This window comes from Hyaena hyaena, unplaced genomic scaffold, assembly GCF_003009895.1.
Source record: "Hyaena hyaena isolate Hyena2069 unplaced genomic scaffold, ASM300989v1 scaffold_38, whole genome shotgun sequence".
NCBI classification, from domain to species: domain Eukaryota; kingdom Metazoa; phylum Chordata; class Mammalia; order Carnivora; family Hyaenidae; genus Hyaena; species Hyaena hyaena.
This window is the reverse complement of record NW_024080670.1, coordinates 1,224,634-1,249,619: the sequence shown is the minus strand read 5'-3', so window position 1 is coordinate 1,249,619 and position 24,986 is coordinate 1,224,634. Positions and strand designations below refer to the sequence as shown.

At 50.7% G+C, this 24,986-nt stretch overlaps 1 protein-coding gene across 5 annotated transcripts in view; it reads right to left on the bottom strand.

Moving 5' to 3' along the window:
• The window catches only part of RAPGEF1 (Rap guanine nucleotide exchange factor 1), a 130,299-nt gene that overhangs the window by 41,537 nt on the left and 63,776 nt on the right, over nt 1-24,986 (bottom strand). For 3 of the 5 annotated variants that reach the window (XM_039229563.1, XM_039229560.1, XM_039229559.1), the window contains exons 2-7: nt 20,868-21,007; nt 20,186-20,299; nt 14,750-14,928; nt 10,689-10,845; nt 1,209-1,297; nt 365-517 (exon numbers count right to left, since the gene is read on the bottom strand). In XM_039229563.1, coding sequence (XP_039085494.1) covers nt 365-517; nt 1,209-1,297; nt 10,689-10,845; nt 14,750-14,928; nt 20,186-20,299; nt 20,868-21,007 — 832 coding nt within the window. The remainder of the gene's footprint in view (nt 1-364; nt 518-1,208; nt 1,298-10,688; nt 10,846-14,749; nt 14,929-20,185; nt 20,300-20,867; nt 21,008-24,986) is intronic. The other 2 variants (XM_039229562.1, XM_039229561.1) reach the window with 1 other exon arrangement.

The window sequence follows — 24,986 nt, the reverse complement described above, 5'->3', positions numbered from 1 at the left end:
CTCCTTTTCACACTTTCAACTCCCGTCCCACACCAGTGATGCCAAAAGAAAACCCATCGATGCCAAGAAACCGAGAATCAGAAACATCTTTTCTTCTCCTTCCATAATAAGTTGCAGGATGGCCAAGAGGCAGGCCCCTGGGTGTTCCTGGGGGGGTGTGGCCAGAGCAGGTGCTGGGGCCGGGCTCACATCCTCCACAGATGATCCTTCCCAGGGACGCTCACGATTCCGAGGCTCCTAAAGAGCGAGGGGCTGGGTTCCAAGTCTTACCCTAATGGCACCATCTTCCTTGAGGTTCATCTACCCGTCCATTCACCAGATTATATCATAAGTAGAAGAGGGTGCTAGAAAAATAAAAAATTACCTATTATCAACCACCCGGATGCCAGGTAAGGGGGGCTTGGGGGGCGCGACCTCTTCATCTGTAGAGTCTGGAAGTAGCTCGGCCGACTGGGACAGGCCACTTGTCTTGTTTAGAATCTCCATCTCTCGATCTGTCAGGGGGACCTCAGACTGGCTGGAGGATGAGAAGAACCCGGGATTACAGAAGGTTACAGAGCACACGGAGGTCCCGGGAGGGGCAGGATGTGACCAGGGCATGGGACCGAGGCATGACACCAGGCCGAGTGGCAGGAGCCCTGGACATTGAGCCTGGAGCTCCAGGGCACAGATGGGGCTTCGAGTCTGGTTTGATCAGGAGTTTGGCCAAAGCCCCTTGACCGCATCTCAGTTTCCTTGTCTGTAAGAGGAAACCTCAGAAGACATGATCTAAAGGCTCCCTAAAGGCTTCAAATTGCTATGTTTTCTATTTTTACTAGGGGCTTGTAGCAGAAATGGTCACAAGGCCTTAAAACTGTCCCCGTTGCTCTGAGTTTACTTTCCTGATGAAGCTCAGTACTCTCAAGTCAAATCCCCAAAACCCAACCCTCCCAAGTTCTTTCTAATGACGAAGGGGAGCGGCTCAGGAAAAGCACAGGTATGGGTCATGGGCACGCTCACGTCGTATCCTGAGAATGAGTCACACTGACCTCTAACCCTGAGATCAGGCACTACTTCAGAACATGTGTGAGCTGGACACACTTTAGAGCAATAGAGGCACTTAGCCAGCAGTCACCGAAAAAGGAATACGGGCTTCCAACCGCCTGCCTGATGGGGGCTCACGTTCTCTCCCAAGTGACCAGTGACTGGAGGCGTGAGTCAGAACTCACCCGTCGGGTCTGCAGGCTGGGGAACTGGGCTTCACTGGGCTGGTTGGAGACGGATGCCCCTGCTTCTCGATGGTAAGTCTGACCAGCTCCTGTACCCCACACAAGAGAGAAGCCATGAGGTGCTACGGTAGCTCATTGTTGCTCGGTTCTCAGCACAAGGTCGGTCAGCTGTTTGTCTTCCGCCCCGCCTCTTTTTGTGCCCACAGATTTCCCGCACACCGTCAACGCAAGGACAGTTTGATTTAGACAATTTGCACAACTTCCCAAAATGTCCCTACCCTCCAAAAGTACCTGCAGAGCATGTTGAGGAGTTTCAAGATACATAAAGGTACTTCCTCTTGGAAGGGGGAAATGACAAACCCGCTGTCTCAAAATGACTAAGTTTAACACAGAAATTACATTCCAGCGGAACAGATGCCTGGCCAGTTTGCGGCGGGGAGAACTACTCTTTAGTTCCTGCAAGCCATGAAATTACATCAGATAACGTGCAGGGCGCTGCTTATGCTGAGGAGCAAACCTCCAGGGTGGGGAGGGTGGTTTCCCAGAGTGAGGGGGTCCTGGGCGTGGCGGCAGCTGGGATCCTGAGATGACTGGCTGGCATCTTTGTTGACTGACAGAGAGTTAACAGCCTATGACCCAGCAGAGACACGACTTGGGAAAATATATCTTTTTAAACAGAAAAAGAAAAGATCAGGGCCTGCTTGGTTTTTTTCTCAATTAGAATGCAATTTCCCCCAGTATGATGGGGTCTGATGATCACAAATACCCACGTAAGCACCACTCAAAAAGTACCAAATGTTTCCGCTGCTTTCTCTGGTGCCTCTGCCCCCCCCACCCCAGCCGTGGTTTTACTTCTATTTCGTAGATTACATTTGCCCAGAACTTGATATAAATGGAACCGTTACAGTATGTACACTCCTGCATCCATCTTTTTTTTCTAATTTTTAAAAAAATCTTTATTTTTGAGAGAGAGAGAGAGAGCACGCGAGTGAGCATGTAGGGGAGGACCGGAGAGAGAGAGGGAGACACAGACTCTGAAGCAGGCTCCAGGCTCTGAGCTGGCAGCACAGAGCCCAATGCAGGGCTCAAACCCACGAACTCATGGTCTGAGCCGACGTCGGACGCTTAACCGACTGAGCCCCCCAGGCGCCCCATGCATCCACCTTTCCTGAACAGCTCTGTGGATATCTCACTCACATGCCGTAAAAGCCAGCCCGATGGTTTCTCGTTGGCTCACGGCTGAGCTGCCCTCAGCTCTATGACTTTTCCTATTTCTGCTCTGCTACGAAAGAAACCGTGCCCATTACCAGCCCTTCCTCACTTCCACCAGCACCCGGAGCTCCGGGCAACCACTAACCTACCCTACTCTGTCTCTCTTCTGCTCCTCAGTAGGACCATCCACATTTTTGTGTGCACGAGTAATTTGTTCCTTCTGGTTGCTGAGCTATATCCCAACGTGTGCACAAACCTACATTTCTTTATCCGTCCTCCTGTTGATAGACATCTGGGTAAGACCTGCTTGTGTCCGGGGGCTGGGGCGCGGAATTCAGTCTTTCAGCATGAATACCCATTTTTAAATTACAGAGGGGGCAGCAATCAGCGTAAGTGGGCAACACCAACATGGCCCTCGGTGAGGCTGGAAAGCCTCTCCAAACGCAAAAGGCCACAACAGCAATCACAACGCATGTGCTAAGGCAGGTTAGTGTCCTCCCTCATGCACGGATTCTTTCAGAAACATGAAAACGAGAAAAAAGACGAACACTTGAAAACTAACACCAAAGAGGAAACTCACAAACATAAACGTCATGTTCATTAATCATCAGAGAAGCTCCAGCTTTGATGGTGATAAAATGGAACCTTCCAGATACGGTGGGTAGAGTAGTGCTTTGAGAGCAACCTGTTTGGAGGACGATTTGTCAGTGTCAAAATTAAATATCTGTGTTCTTTTTATAAGAATTTAGCCCAAGGAGGGGTGCCTGGGTGGCTCAGTCGGTTGAGCATCTGACTCAGGCTCAGTTAATGACCTTGCAGTCCATGAGTTCCAGCGTGGGGCTCTGCTGACAGCTCGGGGCCTGGGGTCTGCTCTGGATTCTGTGTCTCCCTCTCTCTCTGCCCCTCCCCAGTCATACTCTCTCTCTCTTTCTTTCTCTCAAAAATAAATAAACATTAAAATAAAATAAAATAAAATAATTTAGCCCAAGGAAAAGGTCATGGATGTATGCAAAAAAATAAGCTGCAAAGGATGGTCATCACAACACTGTATGTAACAGATACAATTAGACTACCCAATGCTACATAATTAAGTAGTTAACACTAGATGCAGATTATGTAAATTATGATAGCACCAAACAACAGACCACTATATTGCCAATAAAAAACTCATGAGAATATATGATGGCACAGAAAGAAAACAGAATGTTAGGTGGAAAATAGCTCCAGGTGGTACAATGGCTTATATGCAATATGTTTTGTAATATGGAAACCAGAAGGGGTGCCTGGGTGGCTCAGTTGGTTAAGCATCTGACTTCGGCTCAGGTCATGATCTCACAGTTTGTGGGTTTGAGCCCCTGCGTCGGGCTCTGTGCTGACAGCTCAGAGCCTGGAGCCTGCTTCGGATTCTGAGTCTCCCTCTCTCTCTGCCTCTCCCCAGATCACGCTCTCTCAAAAACAAACAAACATTAACAAAAAATTTTTTTTAATGGAAACAAGAATACAGGTCTAGGAAAAAAGTATGGCTATGAAATACCCTTAATTTTCTTGCTTTTGTTTATGTTTTGTAAATTTTCTACAATGAAACACTTATTACTTATGAAATACTAATTAAAAAGAGAAAATACAACCGAAGGCCTGCACAGTACAGCCGGGATCAGCACCAACCCCCTCCCCCGTCCCCCTGGGACAGCCGGCGCCTATTCTTGGAGACACACAGAGAAGTGAGATCTTTAAGAGTTAAGTACTAGACAAAGAAAGGAGAATGTTCGTATGTTCCTGTTTTTACAACTCAGAAGTTAAATAAAATCTGACGGGCATTTAGAGACTAGCTACCCGGCTGGTGATTACGGACAGGCCGAGACAGAAAAATGGGAGATGGACGACGGGTTTAGGAGAGAGCAGGTGGTGGGAGGTGGGAGACGCAGCTGGTCACCGGGCTGCACAGACGAGGATCGCTGTAGCCGGGGGGGGGGGGGGGGGTCGGAGGGCCAGAGCAGCATGTCCTGGACACCCCACATTCACATTCACTCGCTTCCCCAAGCAGGGGGAGAGAACAGACAGAAGTATGCGTCCTTGCATCTGCTGACGTAGGAAAAAATTCCACTAATTCTTCCTTGATGCACGAGCAATTATAATTAGAATGCCATCTTTCCGGAGAGGCGGCTGGGCAATGGCGCAGGGGTCATGGGATGACGGACACGTAAGTCAAGTGCATACCTGAACTCCAAGACGGCGGCACGATCGCAGTAACTCCCTTCCGCTGGGTGGCCGGCCGTGGCTGCTGGAGGGTGTCAGAGGGGCAGGCAGCTTTTCTACCCCTACCACCCTTCCAGCCCAACGGGGAGGCAGAAGAGAACGTCTAGAAGGTGCGCGTATCTGGCTACTGCGCCAACAACCGTAATCTCACTCCAAGCCGGCCGTCTGGGACGCGGCAGGAGCCCGATTCCCGCTAAAGGCAGAGTCTCCAAGAGGGAGGCCAGACTTTTCAGGTGTGAGAGTCTGTGGAAGGCGCGCCGGGCTGCGTCCACAGCCTGCGGCTGGAAGCCACACATCTACCGGCTCACTGAAAAGCAGTCTTCAAAAGGCCAAAGGGAATGGGGAAAAGCCTTTTTCTAAGGGCATAATACTTTATTTCTGTGCTCACTGTATTCGTACTGAAAATGGTCACAGAGATGCTCCTATCTTAAGTGACCTTCAACAAGTCCAAGTAGGAGCTGTGCTTCCGCCTTCTCCCTGGCGCGAAGACGCCGCCCCTGGTGGCAGAGAGCACACGGGCCGCGCCAGGAAAGGGCTCCCTACGTGCCTGTGGGCAATGCTCCTAAGGCCGGCTGCCATGCTGTCCCCGCCACAAGGCCACCATGCCGCGGCTGGTGCCCGCCCGGGCTCATGCCCTGGGAAGCGCACCGCTCTATGAGCAGGGGCCACCGCTCTTGCTCCCGCCTCAGCCCGGCCCCTTGCTGTCCATCCTCCGTCACTTCCTGGCCCTGTGAGTCTTCTGGGTTCAGGCCATGACAGAGCCCCTCTCTCGAATAGCTGTCCTACAACAAGTCCTTCCCTAAGGACACTGCACGGAGGCCACCAGCGGGAGTTTCCCGCACCGAAGCGGCAGAACAAAATCACTGAGGCAGCAACAGAGCAGAGGAAGTGGCCTCCCTCTCCGGCTCAGGGAGCGCTGTGAACAGTGGGCTGGGTGCTGAGTGACTCCTGAAGTCAGCTCCCCAAGGGTCGCTCCAGCCACAAGACACTGGCTGTCCGTCCTCAAGTGGACCAAAGACATGGCAGCCAGAAAAGACCTCAAGTTCAGTGCGGGAGGAAAAAAACTGGGCCCCGAATCTGATGAGGTTAAGTGGAAACCCTGGTGGTGCTGACCGTGAACTGCAAGTACAGGAGAAACTCCAGATGCGTCTGGCCTTAGCGAATCTAATGGCGGGAGCCCCCAGTAGCGATGACATCTCAACCCCACCGCCCAGCAGAGGGCTCCTTAGAGGACTGGCTGATTCCAGTTCTGTGGTGAGAAACATACAAGGTACCTTATAGCTCAATCATACAAAGAAAATCCAGTTAAAAAGTGTGCAAAGGACTCGAACAGACATTTTTCCAGAGAGACAGACAGATGGCCAGTAAGTGCACGAACAGAGACTGGACATGATAAGCTCTCACGGAAATGCACATCAGAACCGCTCCACACCACCGAGACGGCTCTGCCAAAAAGAACCGGTGGGAATGGAGGCCGTGGAGAAGGCTGAGGAGCCGAAGCCGTATCCTCCACGGGTGAAGACACAGAATGACGCAGCTGCTTTAGGAAACACCAGATGGAGCCCAGAGCTGCCGCGTGGCGCCGCAAAGGTGCTCCGAGGCGTCCCACCAGGAGAGACGAAGACACACCCCCACGGCAAGGTGTCCAGGAGCGCTCACCGCGGCGTTCCTCAGAGGTGCCCAAAGGCGGAAACTCAGATGTCCAAACGCCCACGAGAAAACAGTGTGACGTGGTATATCCACACAGTGGAATATTATTTGGCTATAAAAAGAAAGGATGTACCGATATATGCTACAGCATGTGTGAACTCCAAAACCATTATACTAACTGACAGGAGCCGGTCACAAAAAGCCACAGAGTACACGACTCCTTTTATATGAAATGTCTAGAATAGGCAAATATAGAGGTCAGGCTGCCTAAGGCTGGGGGGTGGGGAGGATGGAAAGACATGGCGGGGAGAAGGGGAGATCATAAAGGGTGGACAGTTACTTTCGGAAGGTGATGAAGATGTTCTAAAATGGACTGTGGTGATGGCTGTACAAGTCTGTGAATACAGTAAAAAAAAAAAATCACTATATATATTTTAAGTGAGTGAATTATATGGTATGGGAATTATAGCTCAATAAAGCCGTTTATCCCCACCCCATCCCCCAAGTAACTATCAGATGATAAAAGCCTGGAGCAGATTTTCATACCAGGACAACTAAGAAGAAAACCATCGAAGACTTCTAGGGTCACGTCACAGGGACCTCTTCGGTGGCAAAGATGGGGCCTGGGCCCCAGGAAGCACGGGGCACTGGGGCATGGCCGATGCCTATGAACCTGTGAGTTCAAAAGGGTATTTTAAAAAGCTCAACTCACTGGTCATGTTAAAGGGTGACAGTAAACACGGGTTATTTTGAAAACTGGTGAATAAACGAAGGAATTAAGCCCTGCTCCTGCCTCTTCTATCGGAACGATCCCTCGGTTGACAAGGGGGGCGCCTGTCATTTATGTGTTTCTCAGCACGAAGCATTAGGAAGCTGTCGTTCTGAAACCTCTGATCAGTGAATGGATCTAGGCAAAAATCACGGATGGCTACTAACGTCAGAGAGGGAGGCGCGCCTGGGGGGCTTGGTCGGTTAAGAGTCTGACCCCGGCTCAGGTCCTGATCTCATGGTTCATGAGTTCAAGACCCGTGTCGGGCTCTGTGCTGAACCTACTTCAGATCATCCTCTCTCTGCTCCTCCTCCTGCTTATGCTCATTCTCCCTCTCTCCCTCAAAAATACATAAATGAACTTTAAAAAAAATTAAAATAAAATGGGAACGATGCCTCTTGACAGAGGTGCAGGGCAGCACTGAGGGAGCACCTGAAATAGAAAAACCTGAATCCAATTCAGCCTCTAGTTTCACAGGAAATTGAAGTGCGTTACTTGGGAAGACGGGAGTCAGTTTAAAGGCACGTGCCAGCCTCTCGGCTACGGGCGGGATGACGCCATCCTCATGGCCCCTGAACGGCCCGTCCCTCCCAGTGAATGAGGCCCTCTCGCATCACCACCGCCAGGCTCATACGGTGTCCTCAGCCTGGTGGGGACAGGAGAGACTGGAGGCCGGGTGGGAGGGGGGGGGGGGGGGGGGGCGTAGGCAGCCCCTGGGCTACGCTGTGTCCCCCTCACGTGGGAGGAGGCCGGCCAAGGGTGACAGGAAGTGCAGGGGTCTGGGGTCCGGCAGGCCCGGGTGGGGTCATGACCTTGCTGCTGACCGCTGGGCTGCCTGAGCCAGTTCCCGCACCTGTGAAGGGGCGACCACACCCACTGCAAGAGTCCCTAGGAGCCCTGGGAGGGACTAATGCCAGCTGCTGTCACTGTGACATCCTGGCAACAAACGCACCAGTTCGGTGTTCAGACCATCCCTGCAGCCTCGACTGATTCCAGCGACAGGCCGATCCCCGCACACCCCCTTCTGGCTTTGGCCTGTCTCTCCCTCAGCGCAGAGTCTCTGACCACCCGGAAATAGGAAACACCCAAACACCTGACCAAGTGAGGCCACGTGCCACTTTCCTCCGGAATGCCAGGCCTCGTCACGCTTACAGAATTACACGTTCTGCGGCCCTCCTCCCCTGTGGATCCTGAGCTGCCGCTCAGGGGCTGTGCCAGTTTTATCGCCGTATTCCCAGTCCTCTGACCCTGACTGGTATTCGAGGAGGCTCTCGAGAAATGAATCCTGAATACACGAGACAAAACTGGATTCACAGAGGTCATCACCTAGACACTCTTTGTTCTGGGTCAAGTATTTTTATTTTTTAATTTTATTTTGGGGGGGGAGGAAAATGCGGAGGGGGAGGGGAGGGAGAGAGAGAACCTCAAGCAGACTCCGTGCTCAGTGCAGACCTCAATGCAGGGCTTGATCCCACAACTTTTGGATCAAACCTGAGCTGAAATCCAGAGTTGAGAGTATGTCTTGGTTTCATCTCAGGTCATGATCTCACGGTTCATGAGTTCAAGCCCCACATGGGGCTCTGTGCTGAGGGCTCAGTGCAGGGCCTGCTTTGGATTCTCTGTTTCTCTGTCTCTGTCTCTCTCTCTCTCAAAATAAACAACTTAAAAACAATTGTGGAAAAGTTATTTGTTTCCAGACACTGACAGGTTCACAATCTGTAGGTTTCTCTCTCCCTCTCTCATCAGTCAATGTGAGAAATCAGAGAAACACTGCTTTTAGACGTGCCCTTCAATGCATACTGGGGCCCTCTAATGATCCCATAATGAAAAGCGACTTGGAACGTGACAAAGCTTTGCACACAGAAGCTCCATCCCGTCTGTTCCGGGGCCTCTAACTTGTTTCGATCATCTCGTTATAACTTAGTACAAGGAAATCTGAACAATGTCACTCGCAAAATAACAACTTTCAATAACAGCATTTCCAGAAGCCTGGACAGGAAGAGCAGGGGGGTGCGCAAGCCAGAACTCCACACACTCTGCCGGCAGAGTGTGACCCAGGTCACGTCTCGTTCTGCACTGCCGACCTCAGGGAACTCCAGGGGAAAGCGATGGGGAGAATGTGTATACTGCAGGCAGCACAGACAGGGCAGACCCTTTACAAGACTCTGGGGAGCGTAGAGAACCCGGGCCATCGGAGGGGACGTGGTGGCGTCTGGCCAAGCCTCCGTCTAAAAGAGCTCCCTGACGTCCCCACAGATGCGCAGCCCTACTCATGTGGCCCCGGTCGACACGATTCATTCCCGAGCAATTCATAATGCTAAGCAAGGCTTTCTTAGCCTTCCCTCTGTGCCTCTGCCATCTGGGGGTCCTCATTTGACTCTCTAGAGCTTCCAGAACTTCCACGGGATGTCAATCCCAGGAGGCAGCTTTTAGGAATCTGATGGGACGGCTGAGTGGTGAAGGAGGTTTTCTTGGACCTAGGTTAAGTACCTCGGCTACAACTTTGGACTGAAGGGTGTAGAAAGGAGGATGGCACAGCTGTTTTCTTCTTCACCCTAAGCCAAGAGCCTGGTCTCCAAGCATGCAACTAGCACCACAAAATCAATAATGAACAGCAGCTAAAGTCTGAGTGCTTAGTATTTACTAGGTGTTGTTCTAAGAACTTTCTATGTATTAACTAATTTAACAATTCCTGCAATCCTAGGATATACGGCACTATCATTGTAACCCATTTCACAGATGAGTTAATTAAGGTACAGCGCCTCGGACTGAGTAGACTGCTCAGGTTTACAGACTAGTTAAGTGGTGAACTTGGATTCAAACCTCGCCCAGTGGGCCCCAGGCTAGCCCTCTTTCCACTACTAGCATGGCCTCGCAGAAGAGCAGGGTCTCCACTTTCCCACTGCCCACAGTCCGGATCCCAACCCTCACCCACGTCACACCTCCCGGTCGCTAATCCTGTCTTGCTCCTCACCCACAGGACCTATTGTGTCAATTAGTGTTTGTCGTATGGACCCCAACCCAGACCCTCTAGGGCCTCTGCTTCCCACCTTAACGAGGCTTCGTAATTTCCCATCAGGCTGTTTCCGGCTTCTCTGGCCAATAAATTCACAGAACGAGTCAAGAGCATCAGATCCGGAAGGGTTCACTTCTAACCCATCTCAATTCTACTTTTCTACCAAGAATCCAGAAGCTCTTAGAATGTGAAAAGGTAGCGACCGACTTGCGGCGAGTTCTGCTCTAGGTTCAGCGAGTCTTTGCGAGTCTTTGCGAGTTCAGCGCAAAGACAAGATCCCCGGTGCTCTGTCGACTGGCAGGCACGCACCGCCGGGGCTGTGACACGCAGACTCACTGAGCACTGGGAACACGCTCAGGACAGGCTGACCACGCGCCTGGCAGCTTTTCTCACCCCCGAGCCAAGCAGGCCTCGGTGCCCTGAGAGCCATCTGTCCTGGAGAGCAGTGGCCCCGGACAGAGCAGCGCGGTAACAGCAGAGGTGCTTGGAAATGCTCACTCTCCCGTGTGAAGCCTGGGAATAAGCTGCTGTGTGACAGACGCCCAGCGGGGAGGCCGCCGGCAGCCCCATGTCCTACCTTCACTCCGTCCAGCACGGCCTTGATGACCCCTTTCACCGTTGTGACCATCTCCTTATCTTCTGAGTTCACCCCTTCCAGCATCACTTGGTCGGACCAGCGGATGAGGTTGGCAAGACTCTGGTACACCCGGCTGTAGCAGGAGGAGAGGGCTGAGCTGGGGGAAGAGAAGAGTTTCTTAGAGGATGTGAACCGTCTGAAGCACGGCTGTTACTTGAAGCTACTGGTTAATAGTTTCTCGGGGATGAGGGTTTATTTCTCAATCTTTCTTTGCGGAAGACCCATGCCTCCTTTTCATAACAAACATTCCCCCTGGACCTATGCCCTGACACATCCAACGTACCCTGTACAGAGGTTCAGACTCTACTAGACTGTTACAATTTTTTTTTCATTTTCCACATGTCACCTATAAAAATTCCACCACAGTTTATTTGCTTATTTCTGTAGTTTATATGCTTCTTCGAGCTCCCCGGCCCTTGCATGATTCTGACCTCTGTCGAGGCATGGAGCCCCCCTCCCTTCCTCCTAGCTGCTAATCATTGGTCAAAAGCACTACACACTTGTTTTCAGGCAGACTAACACGCATGTTAGATGTGGCACAAGGTTTGTGGCATTTTAGCAGGCAGGATCCTTTATGGGAACAGCCTCTAAGCATGAGCCCCAATGGCTCTGTAGCTCGCTAGAATTCCTTCCAACATGGGCTGAGCCCCCTCCTCTGCACCAGGGCCACGGCAGACCTGCCAGAGCCACGGGCTAATGACACAGAGCATTTCAAGCAGGACAGCAGGGGAGGGGCTCCCTGCGCCGCCAGCGCACACAGACGGGAAGGCCCGGGTACTTCCGATGACTTGGGGAGTGGAGAGGGGAGGCCAAAATGTAGACCTGATAGAGCTCCCACACACTTATAATTAACCAGAGATAGTTTTCTTTAGGAATTATGGAAAGGATCATTTTTCCATTTTAAATGTTACATATCACAAGAGAAGAAGAGCAATAATGTGGAAAATCTGGGGGATGCCCCTGCTTCCCCTCAAAAAAGAGTTGGGGGAGAAAAAGAATGAGGCAGACATGGAGCAGCCAGAGGCTGAATTTGGAGGAAAAGATATAATATTGTAAGCCACGATTCAAACAGGTTCAAAAAACAAAGCTGTTTATAATGAAACCTTGAACCAAACAAGGCTCTAGTGAGAAGCTCCTCAGAATCAGGTGAGAGCAAAACACCCTCCAGGAGATCTACATTTTCCATTGAGCCCGTCGCTGCGCTCTGTGCGTGTTCCAGCAGGAGAAGCGAGCAGTCAGGGAGAATGAGAGCAAACTCCTCAAGTCCCCTTAGAAACCAGAACAGTCTACCAAAGGGGCCCCGGGAGAGCCAGGCTTTGGCTGCCTCAGAGAATAATGCGAGTGACAGTACTGGGTGCTGGGAAGAGGGCTGAGGGAGGGGACAGGAGCTGGTCTCCCCAGGCAGGGGGCCGGGCCATCGGTGGGGCCATCCTGAGGGAGGTGGGGGGAAGGCCCTTCTAGCAACTCCAGGCCGCCCCCTCCTCCTCCTTGCACGGCCAGGTGAGGTCTCTTTCAACAAAGATGGCCGCCTTCTGCCAAAGTGCTCATGGGGGACTCCGCCAAAGTGTCAATCATATTGTCAACCTACTGGCCATAACTAGATGAAAAGGAGGCTGGGAGACACTCTTACGTAATACTTCATTTCCACCTGCAGTGAGCGGGAACGTCCTGAGGGCACCTGAAGAATGTGGTACTTGAGGCCACGCTTCACTGCGCTGGCCTGGAATGCTCCTCTGGGTCAGGGGCTAAGCCGTTAAGGAAGGAAGAAGGGTCCTGTACTAGGAGAATGTCCAGTGGGCCAAACGTCCCCGGGGACCCCCCCTGGCACGGGAGAAAGCCCCTCCACTCATTTTCACGCAGAACAGCAGGCTGCTTGCTCCAAGGCCGGTCCGCCGCTGCCCCAGCACCCCAGCGGAGGGAGACCGAGGGCCCGCCAGCTGGGACCCAACCCACAGAAAAGCTCTGAGCAGAAGGCAGGAAACGCCTTCCAGCTTACAAGCTGCACTGGGAGGAACGAGATGATGGAAGGAATCTAAGAGAAACCTTTGAGGAGGAGATATCCGGGTGATCGAGAATAAGATCATCAATTGGCTTTGCAAGAACTTCAGGAAGAAGAACCCTTGGTATTAGCCAAAGGCCTACGCGAGAAGAGAAAGTCATCGCTCCTACGGCCACACCCGGGCCTTTCTGTTTCCCTCTAGAAAACTGCTACAGACACCAAGTAATTTTTGTTGATTACAACATAGTTATAAAATCTCCCCAGAGACACAAAATGCCCCCAAACCACTGTCCCCTCACTTGATCACAGGGTCTGTGCCTCTGGAAAGGAGGCTGCTTGGCACAGCCTCAGGCTAGCACTCCAGGAGCCATAGCCCCAGCAGCCAGGACTCAGCTACAGGACTGTCCCGGGTTGTCCTAGGGAGGCTCGCACGTGTGGCCGGCGGGGGGCAGTGGCACACACCCCAGCTGCCCACCGTGCCTCGGCCAGTGCCCCCGCGAGGCCCCCTTCTGCCCCACGACTGCCGTGTCTCCGCCCTCCAGGGACACCCGCACCCTGCCGGGCCCAGACCCTTTGCTTTCCCGTCCCTCTGCCTGGACCGCAGGCCGAATTCCCACTCTTCCTTCAGGTCCCGCTCCAGCATCTCCTCCTGCGGGAAGTTTAATTGTACTCTGGGGTCTCCCCTGACTCTCCCCCCTTCAAATCCCAGCAGAGCTTCTGCTGGGTACCTCCGCTGGGTACCACTAGATTCTAACTCCACCGCGGTAGGGACACTCACGCAAGAAGCGGGGGAGGAGCACTCTGCATAAAAAGCCGTCTACACATCTGACCCTAGTGTACCACTGGGCACATCCCCTTCCAAGGAGAACAGCACTGGGCCCTTCTACAAGCTGGGCATGGCGTTAACTACGGCAGACACACGTGCTCGGTCTCGAGCCCCGCACATAAAACACTCCACGTGTGGCCACTCAACAGGGCACGAAGGGACTCATTTCCTCAAGTGCCTCCTCCGGGACAGGAGAAAGGCCCGGAAAAGCGAAGATGGTAGCAGGGCCAAGCCATCCCGACAGTTTTTCCCTCCGCCACCAACTGGCCGAAAGGCCACAATCTACAGAGGTCAGCTGCAGCTCCAGGGTGGACGGCCCGGGCCAGAGAGCTGCTTGGAAATGAAGACACTGTTTGCATTCTCTCCCAGAAGAAGAAAACTATGCGCTCCGTTGCCAAGTTCCAAGAACAGTTCACAAAGGCTCAATCTCACGGGGCTTTACGGACACTAAGCGATCTCGAGGAACTGAAAACAGGGATGCTTTTATCCTGAACAGGTACCAGGAAAGAAACACAGAGCCGGCAGGCATCTGACAGCCTCTCAAGAAGAAGCTCCTGCTAGGCTTTCACTGAAGACTGCAGTTACTATCCCTCTTCCTCCTCTACCTAACAACAAAGACTGGAAAACACACTCCAGCCATATGAGTTCCTCAAGGAAAGCTTGCTGGGGCGGGGCCTGGCTCCTCCCGACATCCCTGGCTCCTAGGGAACCTAGGTGCTGTCTGGGGGGTCCTGGCTCGATACGGTTAAAGGTTTCATTAATCCAGGCTCTAGCAGGACTCTCGCCCTCTCGTGGCCCAATCAGCTAAGCAGCTGAGGTCTCTGCCAGGCTAGGTCTTGATATTAAGAGGATTTATGTCGTGATAAAATAAACCCCAGTCAGTGGAAGGGGACTAGAAACGTGTCCAAATCAATGAGATGATTGCCAATGACCTAAGGCAAAGAAGCCACCACAGACTTGCCCTGTGGCTACAGTCCTAGCAAGGCTAGAAATCTCCTTCGGGGTCAAGGCCCTCATGAGCAACAATGACCTCTGCCTTGGGAGAGCATCAAGTCATAGCTGGGAAGGGCGTAGAGAAGGCTCTTTTCCCTCCCCACGCCCCTTGCTCTTCCGAGGAGCCCTAAGTTTGAACTGCCCCTTGCGCTGACACAGTCAAGGGGTCTCAGGGTGACTCACCTGTGCTGAATTCGAGGATCGCTCTGCACCAGGGGTAAGATGGCCTCCAGCACCTTGCTGGCTGACCCCGGAAGCATCTCGAGTACCTTCTTATCAATAGCCATTTTGTCCACAATGGTCTTAAAGTAGCGCAAGGCACTAACCACCTCTTTCTCTTTCTCTTCCAGCCAGCTCAGGTTCTGAAAGGAAATGTTAAGCATAAGGAGGGAGGAGAGAGATTAAAGGGAGCGGTTTCGAAAAAACTGAAGTATGATTTCCTATCAACTAGCTTGAGATTGATGCGAGCAGAAAAGGCTTCTTGCTGCAGAAACCAGGCCAAATTACTTTCTAAGGCTTGCAGTCAGGATACAGAGGCTGAACTAGGAAGCAGAAGGGAGCTCGGACCAAGACAGTTCACTGAGACATTTCTGAATTCCCTGCCTGGTACAGAGACTGATGTGGCCTCCCTGCTGCGAGGAACCCCCCACCACACTGAGGTATTATCACTCCTTAGCACAGTGAGGACTAATTTGCTGATGGCTGTAGGAAACGTAGAGAACCCGCAGTTAAATCTCATGGTGCATAGCTAGCCAGTAAATCAAATCAAGAGATCCCAGGCCTTTCAAAGATCTGAGGGTCAGTATAAGACGGTCAGAGGCATTTGCATTCCAAGCCCATTCTCAAATGATCCCTCACTAGATTCCCACGCTGAATCCGAAGGTGTAGCTCCCGCTGCATGAAATGGCTTGGCTCTCCCAGAGGGTCTGGACACCCCAGGGCTAGAAGGGGTGGATGCCCTGGGGTGAAAAGGGGAAGAGGCTGGAGCAGGTGCAATGATTCAATCCTCACTCGTGCAGCAAATGCTGACAGCATCCACAGTCCCTCTGCTCCCGAAGAAAGCCCAGCAGGGAGCAGCGTAAAGCCCAGAGCCCTGCACTTACCAGTATTCAAACTCCCACGCCCAAATCTTTTCTCCTTGACTACAGGATGCCTCAAATGCAGTCAGTGGACGTGCGTGCGCACACCCACACACCCTCTCCCTTGGTGCCTTTCTCCAACCTCCCTCTACATGGTCCTAATGTCAGAGGCCTCGGTCCCAGCTGGTTGGCAGGTAAGGGAAATCAAGGATGATCTATAGAACAGATAAATCCAAAAATGGGTTTCCTATCCAAGTAGAACTTATTACGTAGTCCAGCGCAAATTACGATCGCTGTAAATGCGGAAAGCTGCCACCGGTGCGTTCTCTGAGGTCTGGCGGGTATAGAAATAAAAGCAACCAGGGCCAAGAAAAACATTTCCAGAAAAATGCCGATTTAAATAATAATCTACAAGGAAATAAGCCAATGATATATAAGAAGCGATTCTGATTCTGAACACTAGCTCTCTTCTTCTTAAACACTTTAAAGAAAAACATTCCATTCTGGAGGCACTTATTCCGTGGGAATAGCACAAGAAAAAGATACAAACGGGATTGAAAAGTAAACAGCTTCTTTAGTCAGACAACTTTCAAAGACCCAGTTTGATTTCTCTCCAGGGGGTACTTCCCCAAAGGTGGTCTGTAGCGCACAGAGAGAAGGTCCTCTGAGGAGAGGGGAGTGCCTCTTTACCTTCACCTTTTCTCTTCTCGTGATCTCACATGTTTATTGACTGTTTCTGGGGCCAGCCACCTGTTACCCACCTCACGGACAACAGCTCTCTGCCTTGCCGTCACCCACCGGGGCCACAAAGAACATGAGGATGAAGGAATCACATTCAGACATCAATGTGCCTGAAATCCTGGCGGCCAGCGTGGCCAGAGGCCCCTGACCATAGCACTGCCATCTCAGCACATCGGGACATGTTTGGAACCAGGGATGATGAAGGATGGGGAGGAAGCAGGAAACCTTATAAGAAAATGGCATCGGGGAGCACCTGGGTGGCTCTGTCTGTCAAGCATCTGACCTTGGCTCAGGTCATGAACTCACAGTTCACGAGTTCGAGCCCCAGCTCAGGCTCTGTGCTGGCAGCTCAGAGCCTGGAGCCTGCTTCAGGCTCTCTGTCTCCCCCTCCCTCTCTGTCCCTTCCCTGCTCATGCTGTCTCTCTCTCTCAAAAATAAACATTTAAAAAAATTAAAAAAAGAAAGAAAGAAAATGTCATCAGGCTTGCGAGGAAGAAAGGGGCTGACCTGAAGATGGGAGGTGCCCAGTAAGGGCAGGAAGGCACTTCAGAGCAAAAAGAATCTTCTGTCATGTGCAGAGAGATCAAATGAGTCACTGAAGAGCCAGGCTGCCCTGGGCTCCTACCGAAGGAGCTGACAACTTAGCAGAGTCTGGTTCTGTCCGTTACCTCTCCAGCAAACTGCACTCCCAGAATTCACGGCCTCTGAACACCGTGCGGTCACAGCACCTCTGCTCCTGTTTGACTCTGGCTTCTTGCAAAATGCCACCAGCGGTCAGAAGGGCATACAAGGAGACGAGATGGAGCCCTCGCTAGAACCGGGAACCCACAGCTTTGGCCCTGCTCGAGCTGCCCAGCTGCGCAGCCCCAGGGGCAGGAGCTCCCTCCCCCACCCTTGCCGGGCACAACCTCCCTGCACCAGCCACCGGCCCTACACAGACTGGGAGCCACCTGAGGGTAGTGGTGTTGAGGAAGGGCCTAGGTGCGAAGCCACTGCTGGGCTTGGGGACTAGTGGCTTCAGGCTCTGCATCTGAAAAAAGGGGAGGATATTACCTAATGTGGCTAATCGAAAGAGCTTGCTGTGGGGACATGAATGAGAATGTGTGTGGAAGTAGTGCATAAAGTTTAAGGGAAAAGCAGATTTTGATCAAAAAATCATGGGTCAGGAGCGCCTGGGTGGCTCAGTCGGTTCAATGTCCGACTTCGGCTCAGGTCATGATCCTGCACTCTGTGAGTTCAAGCCCCACGTAGGGTTCTGTGCTGACAGCTCAGAGCCTGGAGCCTACTTTGGGTTCTGCGTCTCCCCCTCTCTTTACCCCTCCCCCACTCACACTCTGCCTCTCTCAAAAATAAATAAACATTAAAAAAAAAAAAGTGGGCCGGGGCACCTGGGTGGCTCAGTTGGTTAGGTGTCCGACTTCAGCTCAGGTCATGATCTTTCGGTCTGCGAGTTCGAGCCCCACGTAGGGTTCTGTGCTGACAGCTCAGAGCCTGGAGCCTGCTTTGGATTCTGTGTCTCCTTCTCTCTCTGCCCCTTCCCTGCTCATGCTCTCTTTCTCTCAAAAATAAACAAACATTAAAAAAAAAGAAAAAAAAAACAGAAAAGAAAATGTGGGCCAGAGCCCAAACTCTGTGTATTTGGAATAATAAACGGTTTCGCACACAGTTACGGAGAGGAGTAGATGAGACAGCACGTGAAGTCACCCGGGACAGGGCCTGGGCCACGAGCAACCCTCAGCAAGCCACAGATGGATCTGAATCTGTGCTGTCTACTGAGCTGCAAGCCTCCGTGTGTTTAAACAGGGAATGTCAGGCATAAAAAGTGGGATTAAAATGAGGGCACACACGGCTCTAAGAGGCAAGGGAGCTCATAAGCAATATGTAGCGATGACAGCAAATGACAGATGTGTTTTCAGATTTCTTCGACAATCTTCCAAGTTCACACCTGTTGGCAGATTCCCCAACACCCCCCCTCGTTGTGCCCGTGGGCTTGTATTAGACAACAGGTTTGCACTCATGTTGTCTCAGGCAGCTGACCCGGGACAGAGCAGAGTAATCCAACCCTTCTTAAAGGGCGACACCAAAACCCGGAGTAGTGGTCTTCCTGGGCAAAGGTCATGCCCACAGTTCCTTGCTACGGAATGGGGGTTCTCAGCTGCAGCACTACCGATACCTGGGGCTGGGTAATCCTCTGCTGGGGGGGGGGGCTGTCCCGTGTTGGGGGGTCTATGAGCCAGGGCACCCCGGCTTCTGCCCAGCAGATCTAGCAGCACCTGCTTCACCTTTCTAGTCGTGACAACTCAAAGTGTCTCCAGACATTGCCGACGTCCCCTGGAATGGGCAGGAACCCATGCCAAGTGAAGGACACCTCAGCACTGAATCTGCCCCCCCACCCCGCCCCGCCATGACCTCTCTTGGAGTAATGAAGAAAGTGGGGAAAGTTCCAAGAACCGAGTGGCCGGACCAGGCTCTTGGCAGCGTGGACTGCTGGCACGCGGGTGCTGCAGCCACTCTACCCTGACGGGCCCTGTGCGTGGGCTTCGTCCCCAGACTCGGCTCCCAGAGGGGGCCGAACGATGCGGGGGGACATGGAAAATGACTCGGGGACATGCCAATCTTCCACTTTATTGCTATTCTTCTTCGATCTGGAATTCGATCAACCTGGCAAACACTGAACACTTTATTTACTCTTTTTCTTCAGCCTCTTTTGCTAACAAATGAGGTGGGAAAAGGGGTTATTCAACGAAAGACTTTAGACTTAAACCTTAATTTTCTCTACTTTTAACTAGAATTTTAAGATATTCTACTGGTCAAAATAAAAAAAAATATAGGGACTCTTTAAAATGCAAGAATCATGGTGTCTTTGTCATGGGGCAGCGTTTGCCAGTGGCGTTAACCTGACGGCTTTGACGAGGGCTCTGCCACCCACTACGCCCTGGGCGGGCCCGGAAGGAAGGACACGCTTCTCTCCAAGGCTTGCATTTATTCTGCATCGCAACGGCTCATTTTGCTTTCCTGTCTAGTTATGTGTGAGAGGCAACATGTAGATCTCTGGCACGTTCAAAAATGAGTTCTGGCTTTCGTAACGAGGAATGTATCACAGGAGTTTGGACTTGGATGTGAGACAGCCAGCGTTCAAACCTCAGCTCTGCTACCTTTCCCTGCGTGATGGTGGCCAGTGCTTCACGTCCCTAGAGCCTCAGTTTCCTTTTCTGCCAAATAAGTTTCCATCTTCTGGGACTGTGATGAGTGTTACATAGGAATAAGTGTAAAGCAGCTGGCACGGGGCTAAGAGAAAACTGGATAAATGTTAGTAGCACAAAAGGCGTCCCTGGCTCCGATGGGGCTCGGTTCTGAGTGCCTGGCTCTGTGCGCTCTCGCCGTACTCTGAGTCTTGCTAGATGTCTAACAGAGCACCTGTTACTGGAGACGCCCTTCCCTGTCTTAACTGTTCATATCATCTTAGCAAGTCAAGGCAAGAAGAGCTGGGCTTGAGAGAGAAGACTCACCCGCTTCCCGCAGAACCCGCTGGACCCAAGCAGCACACCTAAACCAACCCCAGAGAGGACCCGCAAGCTTTCGTTGAGGAGTGCTGAGCTCTCTCCAAAGACTTAGATAAATTCTTAATGTTACCCAAGGCCCCTTGGACTGGTTCCTGAACAATTAAGCCCACAGTCGCCACCCAATTCAACACAAGGATATTGCAATAGATTTTCTTTTTTTCCATCCCCAAAACCATGGGCCAGGATTCTGCAGTAGAAGGCAAGGCAAACCCAATTGTTCTTAACGTCACACTGACCTTCTGCCTTTGAGACCTGGAAGCCACAGCACTGGTGGACATAAATTCTACTGCCTGCTGCTCCAGATCCAAGGGGATAGGGTAGCCCTCTGGCAGAAATCTGTCTGTTGCCTCCTGGAAAAGAGGAAACCTGGATTCCTACAGAGCTTGAAATGGCCGTTGGAGGCTGACGGGAGGGGCTGATGAAAATCTATAGCTGTTTCCATGTATCTGGCTTGACTGGCCCTGCTGAGGTTACCAGTGCTTGAGGACGTCCTTGGCTGGGTTTCACGGACTTGACGTGTCTCAGAGCACGGGCCCAAAAGCCGAACGAAGGATGTTCTGGACGTCACAAAGTCCCCCTATGTGTGTGCATGCCAGGGCACTGTGGGGCTCTCTGGGGCAGGGAGGCGGCACCCGGGGCGTAAACATGATGCACCGAGCGGGTTTAAATCCCCAGAGGGTGACACGTCTGGGAAAGCCACAGAACCTGACTCCGATTAACAGGAGAAACATTCACCATCCTAAAGGCTCGCATCTGGCAAAGATGCTCAAGGCCCCTGCCGGGAAACAGGGGGACGCTACAGAATAGGTGTTCTGCACTCAAAGTGGGTCCCCAGGGGTTGAACTTAAAAACAGCACAAACTCCTATGGCTCGAAGTAGGCAAAGGCCAGGAGAGACACCTAGAGAGAGTCCGCTTACTTTGTTCACAGGCTTCTCCGGGACTTTCACAGACACCTCAGCTGGTTTTCCCTTCTTGGACGGCGTTCGCTTGATTTTGGGCGAGTGGAATTTGTCCTTGAGCTTCATGGTGAAGGAGGAGAGATGGGAGCGCTGAGAGTCTGAAAAGAAGGAGGTGCTAATGGTTAGAGGTCAGGTGGGGAGGAGCCGTGGTCCCGTGACCTTTGGCGTAATTGAGCGTCGTCCCCAAACAAATCTTTTCCCCTGGCTGTTTAGAGTTACGAAGCAAAGGGGAGACAGTTCCGCCAAAACACTGCTGCTTGCATGTTTTAATTTCTGCAGTTTCCATCTAGTTAGGTTGTTCAGGACTATGGAAGTCAGAGATGATCAAACGGCCATGGGAAAAGAACCCACCAATGCTTTTGGTGTCCCCTACACAGTTTGTAGGATGAACTACCCCAAGTCTAAGGGAACCAGCTAAGAAGAAAGGACACCAAAGCAGAATCACAGACATGCAGGTTGTGGGAACTGGAAAGGAATCAACCCCCTCACTTCTGTTTAGGTTTAGGGCAAAGGCAGCACGAGCAAGGCCTCAGAGTAAGCATCGGAGACTGAAATCGCACCAAGGTATTCAAAACCCTCTGGAACACAGCGAACGACTGGATGGTTTCTCTCCAAGATCAGGAACGAGACTAGGGTGTCTGTTCTCACCATTCGGTGTCGTACTCTACCAGATTCGAAAGGAAGATATAAAACTCTATTTGTAGATGATCTTGTATATGGAAAATCCCAAGCAAACCATTAAAAAAACTGAGTACCAAGAAACAAATTCAGTAAAGTCACAGGATACAAGATCAATATATGAGAGGCTGCTGGGTTTCTGAACGGTAGAAATGAACATTCCAAAATGAAATTTTGAAAAGCTTCCATTTACACTACAGGGAACTGATGGGGATGGCTGGCAGAGGGAAGGGGTGGAGACTGGGAAAAGTGGGTGATGGGGAAGGGGAGATACGGGCTTCCAGTTAGGGAATGGGTAGGTCATTGGAATAAAAGGTGCAACACAGGGAATATAGCCCAGTGATCCTGTGATAGCACCATGTGGTGACAGAGGGGGCCACACTGGTGAGAGAGCAGGATGCGTAGAGATGCTGGAATCACTACACGCTACACCCGAAACTAATAGAACATCGTGTGTCAACTCTACTTCAGTAGAAACAGAACAAAAACAAAAAAGCTCCCATTGACAATATCGTCAAAAAGAATAAAATACTTGGGCATAAATATAACACAAGAAGAGCCAGACATACACTAAAAACTACAAAACATTGTTGAAAGAAGTTGCGACAATCTAAATAGACGAATCAAGTGTTAATATTATTAAAATGTCGATACTCCCCAAATTGGTCTACAGATTCAACATAATCCCTATGAGAGTCCCAGCTGGCTTTTTTTTTGGAGGGGGAGGCACAAATGGACAATCTAACCCTTAAATAAGTATGGAAATAAAAGAAACATGCAACAGCCAAAACGATAGAAAAAGAAGAATAAAATCAGAGGACTGATGCTTCCTGAGCTTAAGACTCTCTATTATGAAGTTACAATAATCAGGGCAGCATGGTACTGGTATGGGGAACAGAAGAACGGAATGGGACTGAGAGCCCAGAAATAAACCCACGTGTCTATGGCCGACTGATTCTTAACAGGGGTCCCAAGTCCATTCAGTGAAGGAATGAATGTTCTTTTCAACAAATGGTGCTGGCACCACCGGGTATTTCACATACAAAAGAACAAATGTGGGCCCTTACTTCACACCATATACAAAAATTAACTCAAAATGGATCTCACAGACCTGAATGTAAGAGTTAAAACTAGAAACTCAGAAGAAAACATAGGGATGAAACTTTGGTGACCTTGGATTTGGTAATGGTTGCTTAGCTGTAACACCAAAAGTGACAAAAGAAAAATGAGATCCGTTGGACTTCATCACAATTTAAAACTTTAAATGAGACTCACTGTGGTGATCATTTGGCAATGCACACAAATACCCAATCACGATGTCATACACCCAAAGCGAAGATGGTATTAAAAATGTTTGTGCTGCAAACGATACCATCAAGAAAGTGAAAAGGCAAACTGCAGAATGGGAGAAAATATCTGCAAGTCATACACCTGCTAGGGACTTGCACGCAGAAAATATAAACAGCTCTTATAATTCAACAACAAAAGGAAAATAATCCAATTTAAAATGACCGAAGAATTTCAATAGACATTTCTCCAAATAAAATACACAAATGAGCAATAAGCACATGAAAAGATGCTCACCATCATTTGTCATCAGGGAAATGCCCAAACCAACAGAAGTTACTACTTCTAAGCCACCAGGTGTAACCAAAAAGACCGATAATAAGCAAGCAGTGGCGAAGGTTGGGGGCCTGGAGCCCTCCTACACTGATGCTGGAAATGTAAAATGGTGCAGCTGCTGTGGAAAGTGGCTGTCAGTTCCTCACATGATCAAACACGGTTACCCTACACCCCAGCAACTCCATCCCTCGGCATTTACCCAAGAGAAATGAAAACATCTCTCCCTATGATTTCTACACGAAAGCTCACAGCAGCACTATTCATGATAATCAAAAGGTGGAAATAACTCAAACGTTGAGGAATGAATAAAGTGCGGCATATCCATACGACAGAATATTACCTGACGATAAAAGAAACGAAGTTCTGACACCTGCTATAACATGGATGAATCTTGACAGCGTTATGCTAAGTGAAAGAAGCCAGTCACAAAAGACCACTTATTGTATCGTTTTTTATTTGAAATTCTCCAGAATAGGCAAATTTTTAGAGACAGAAAGTAGATCAGTGGCTGCTAAGATTGTGGGCAGGGGAGAGGGGTTGCTAATGAGTATGAGGGGTTTTTTGGTGAGGGGATGTAAATATCCTAAACTTAGAATTGGGTGATGGCTGCACAACCCAGTGACTTATTAAAAAACAACAACAAACCACACTGGATTCTACACTTTGAGTCCACTGTGTACGTGAATTCTATCTCAATGAAGTTGTTTTTGAAAAAGCAAAGACCCGCCGAGGCCTCCCTTCATCTCGCCGTTTACCTCAATGCTTCCTGGCGTTTGAAACAATCTTAAGTGATAAGTATTTCCGTGCTTGTCTCCTCACAAGAACGCAAACTCACTGAGGACCATACCTGTCCTTTTCACGCCCACATCCCAGTGCTAACATGGTACCCAGCCCAGAGACGGTACTCAACATTCACTCAACAAGTGAACGAATCAATCAACCACCAAAAGGACCACTTCTTTTGATACCAGCTGAAATTCACAGAAAATACTTGAAAGTGGCTGAAAATTAGGAACAGAATATGATCCTATGCAGTGGAAAAATAAATCCTGTAGTTTTAAAAATAAAAAGCACTCCTCCCCTCTCCATTCTTCCAGCTATTTAGTACTAAAACACCCTTCCAAATAAATGACCCAGCACCCTGTACTAGAGGCCTGTTACTGTGTCTGTTATTATTATTGTGCATGTCATTAGGGACAAAGCACAATTCCTCCGTCAAAGACCTTCCAGGTGGCAGACAGGTCACCTAGAAGCGCACCACACTCTGGACCAAAGAGACGGCCCGGCCTTCATTCACAAGCAGAGTCAAAACAGACAGGGCTTTGCAGCTGTCTGTCTGCCGGCAGGAAGCCCCTCTTGGAGCCCGAAGGTGCACAGAAATCCAGAGGACGCCGGGGCACCTCTCTCTTCACACGGCACAGCTCACCACCGGGTCAGGAGGGGACCTGGGCACCTGCCTGTGGACGCCACAGTCCTCGCTGGGATTCAGAGTGGGAAAGCTGGGATGGTGGGTTTCTCCGTCCTCCCTCTGCCTGGCCTCTCCTTCCCCGCTCAAGGAGGTTGGGTCTTCTGACCGTTTATATTTCCTTCTTTATACTTCAAAATGATGTGACCGGTCTAATCCTATATATGGTGGTTAAAAGGGTGAGCTCTGTGGTCAGACTGTTTGGGTGAAAATACTTCAAAGTCCCCTCTCCAAGTCTTAAGTTTCTTTGTCTGGAAAACGGGGCTGGTAACATTGTTTTTTAAGTTTTAGTTATTTGTTTTTGACGGAGA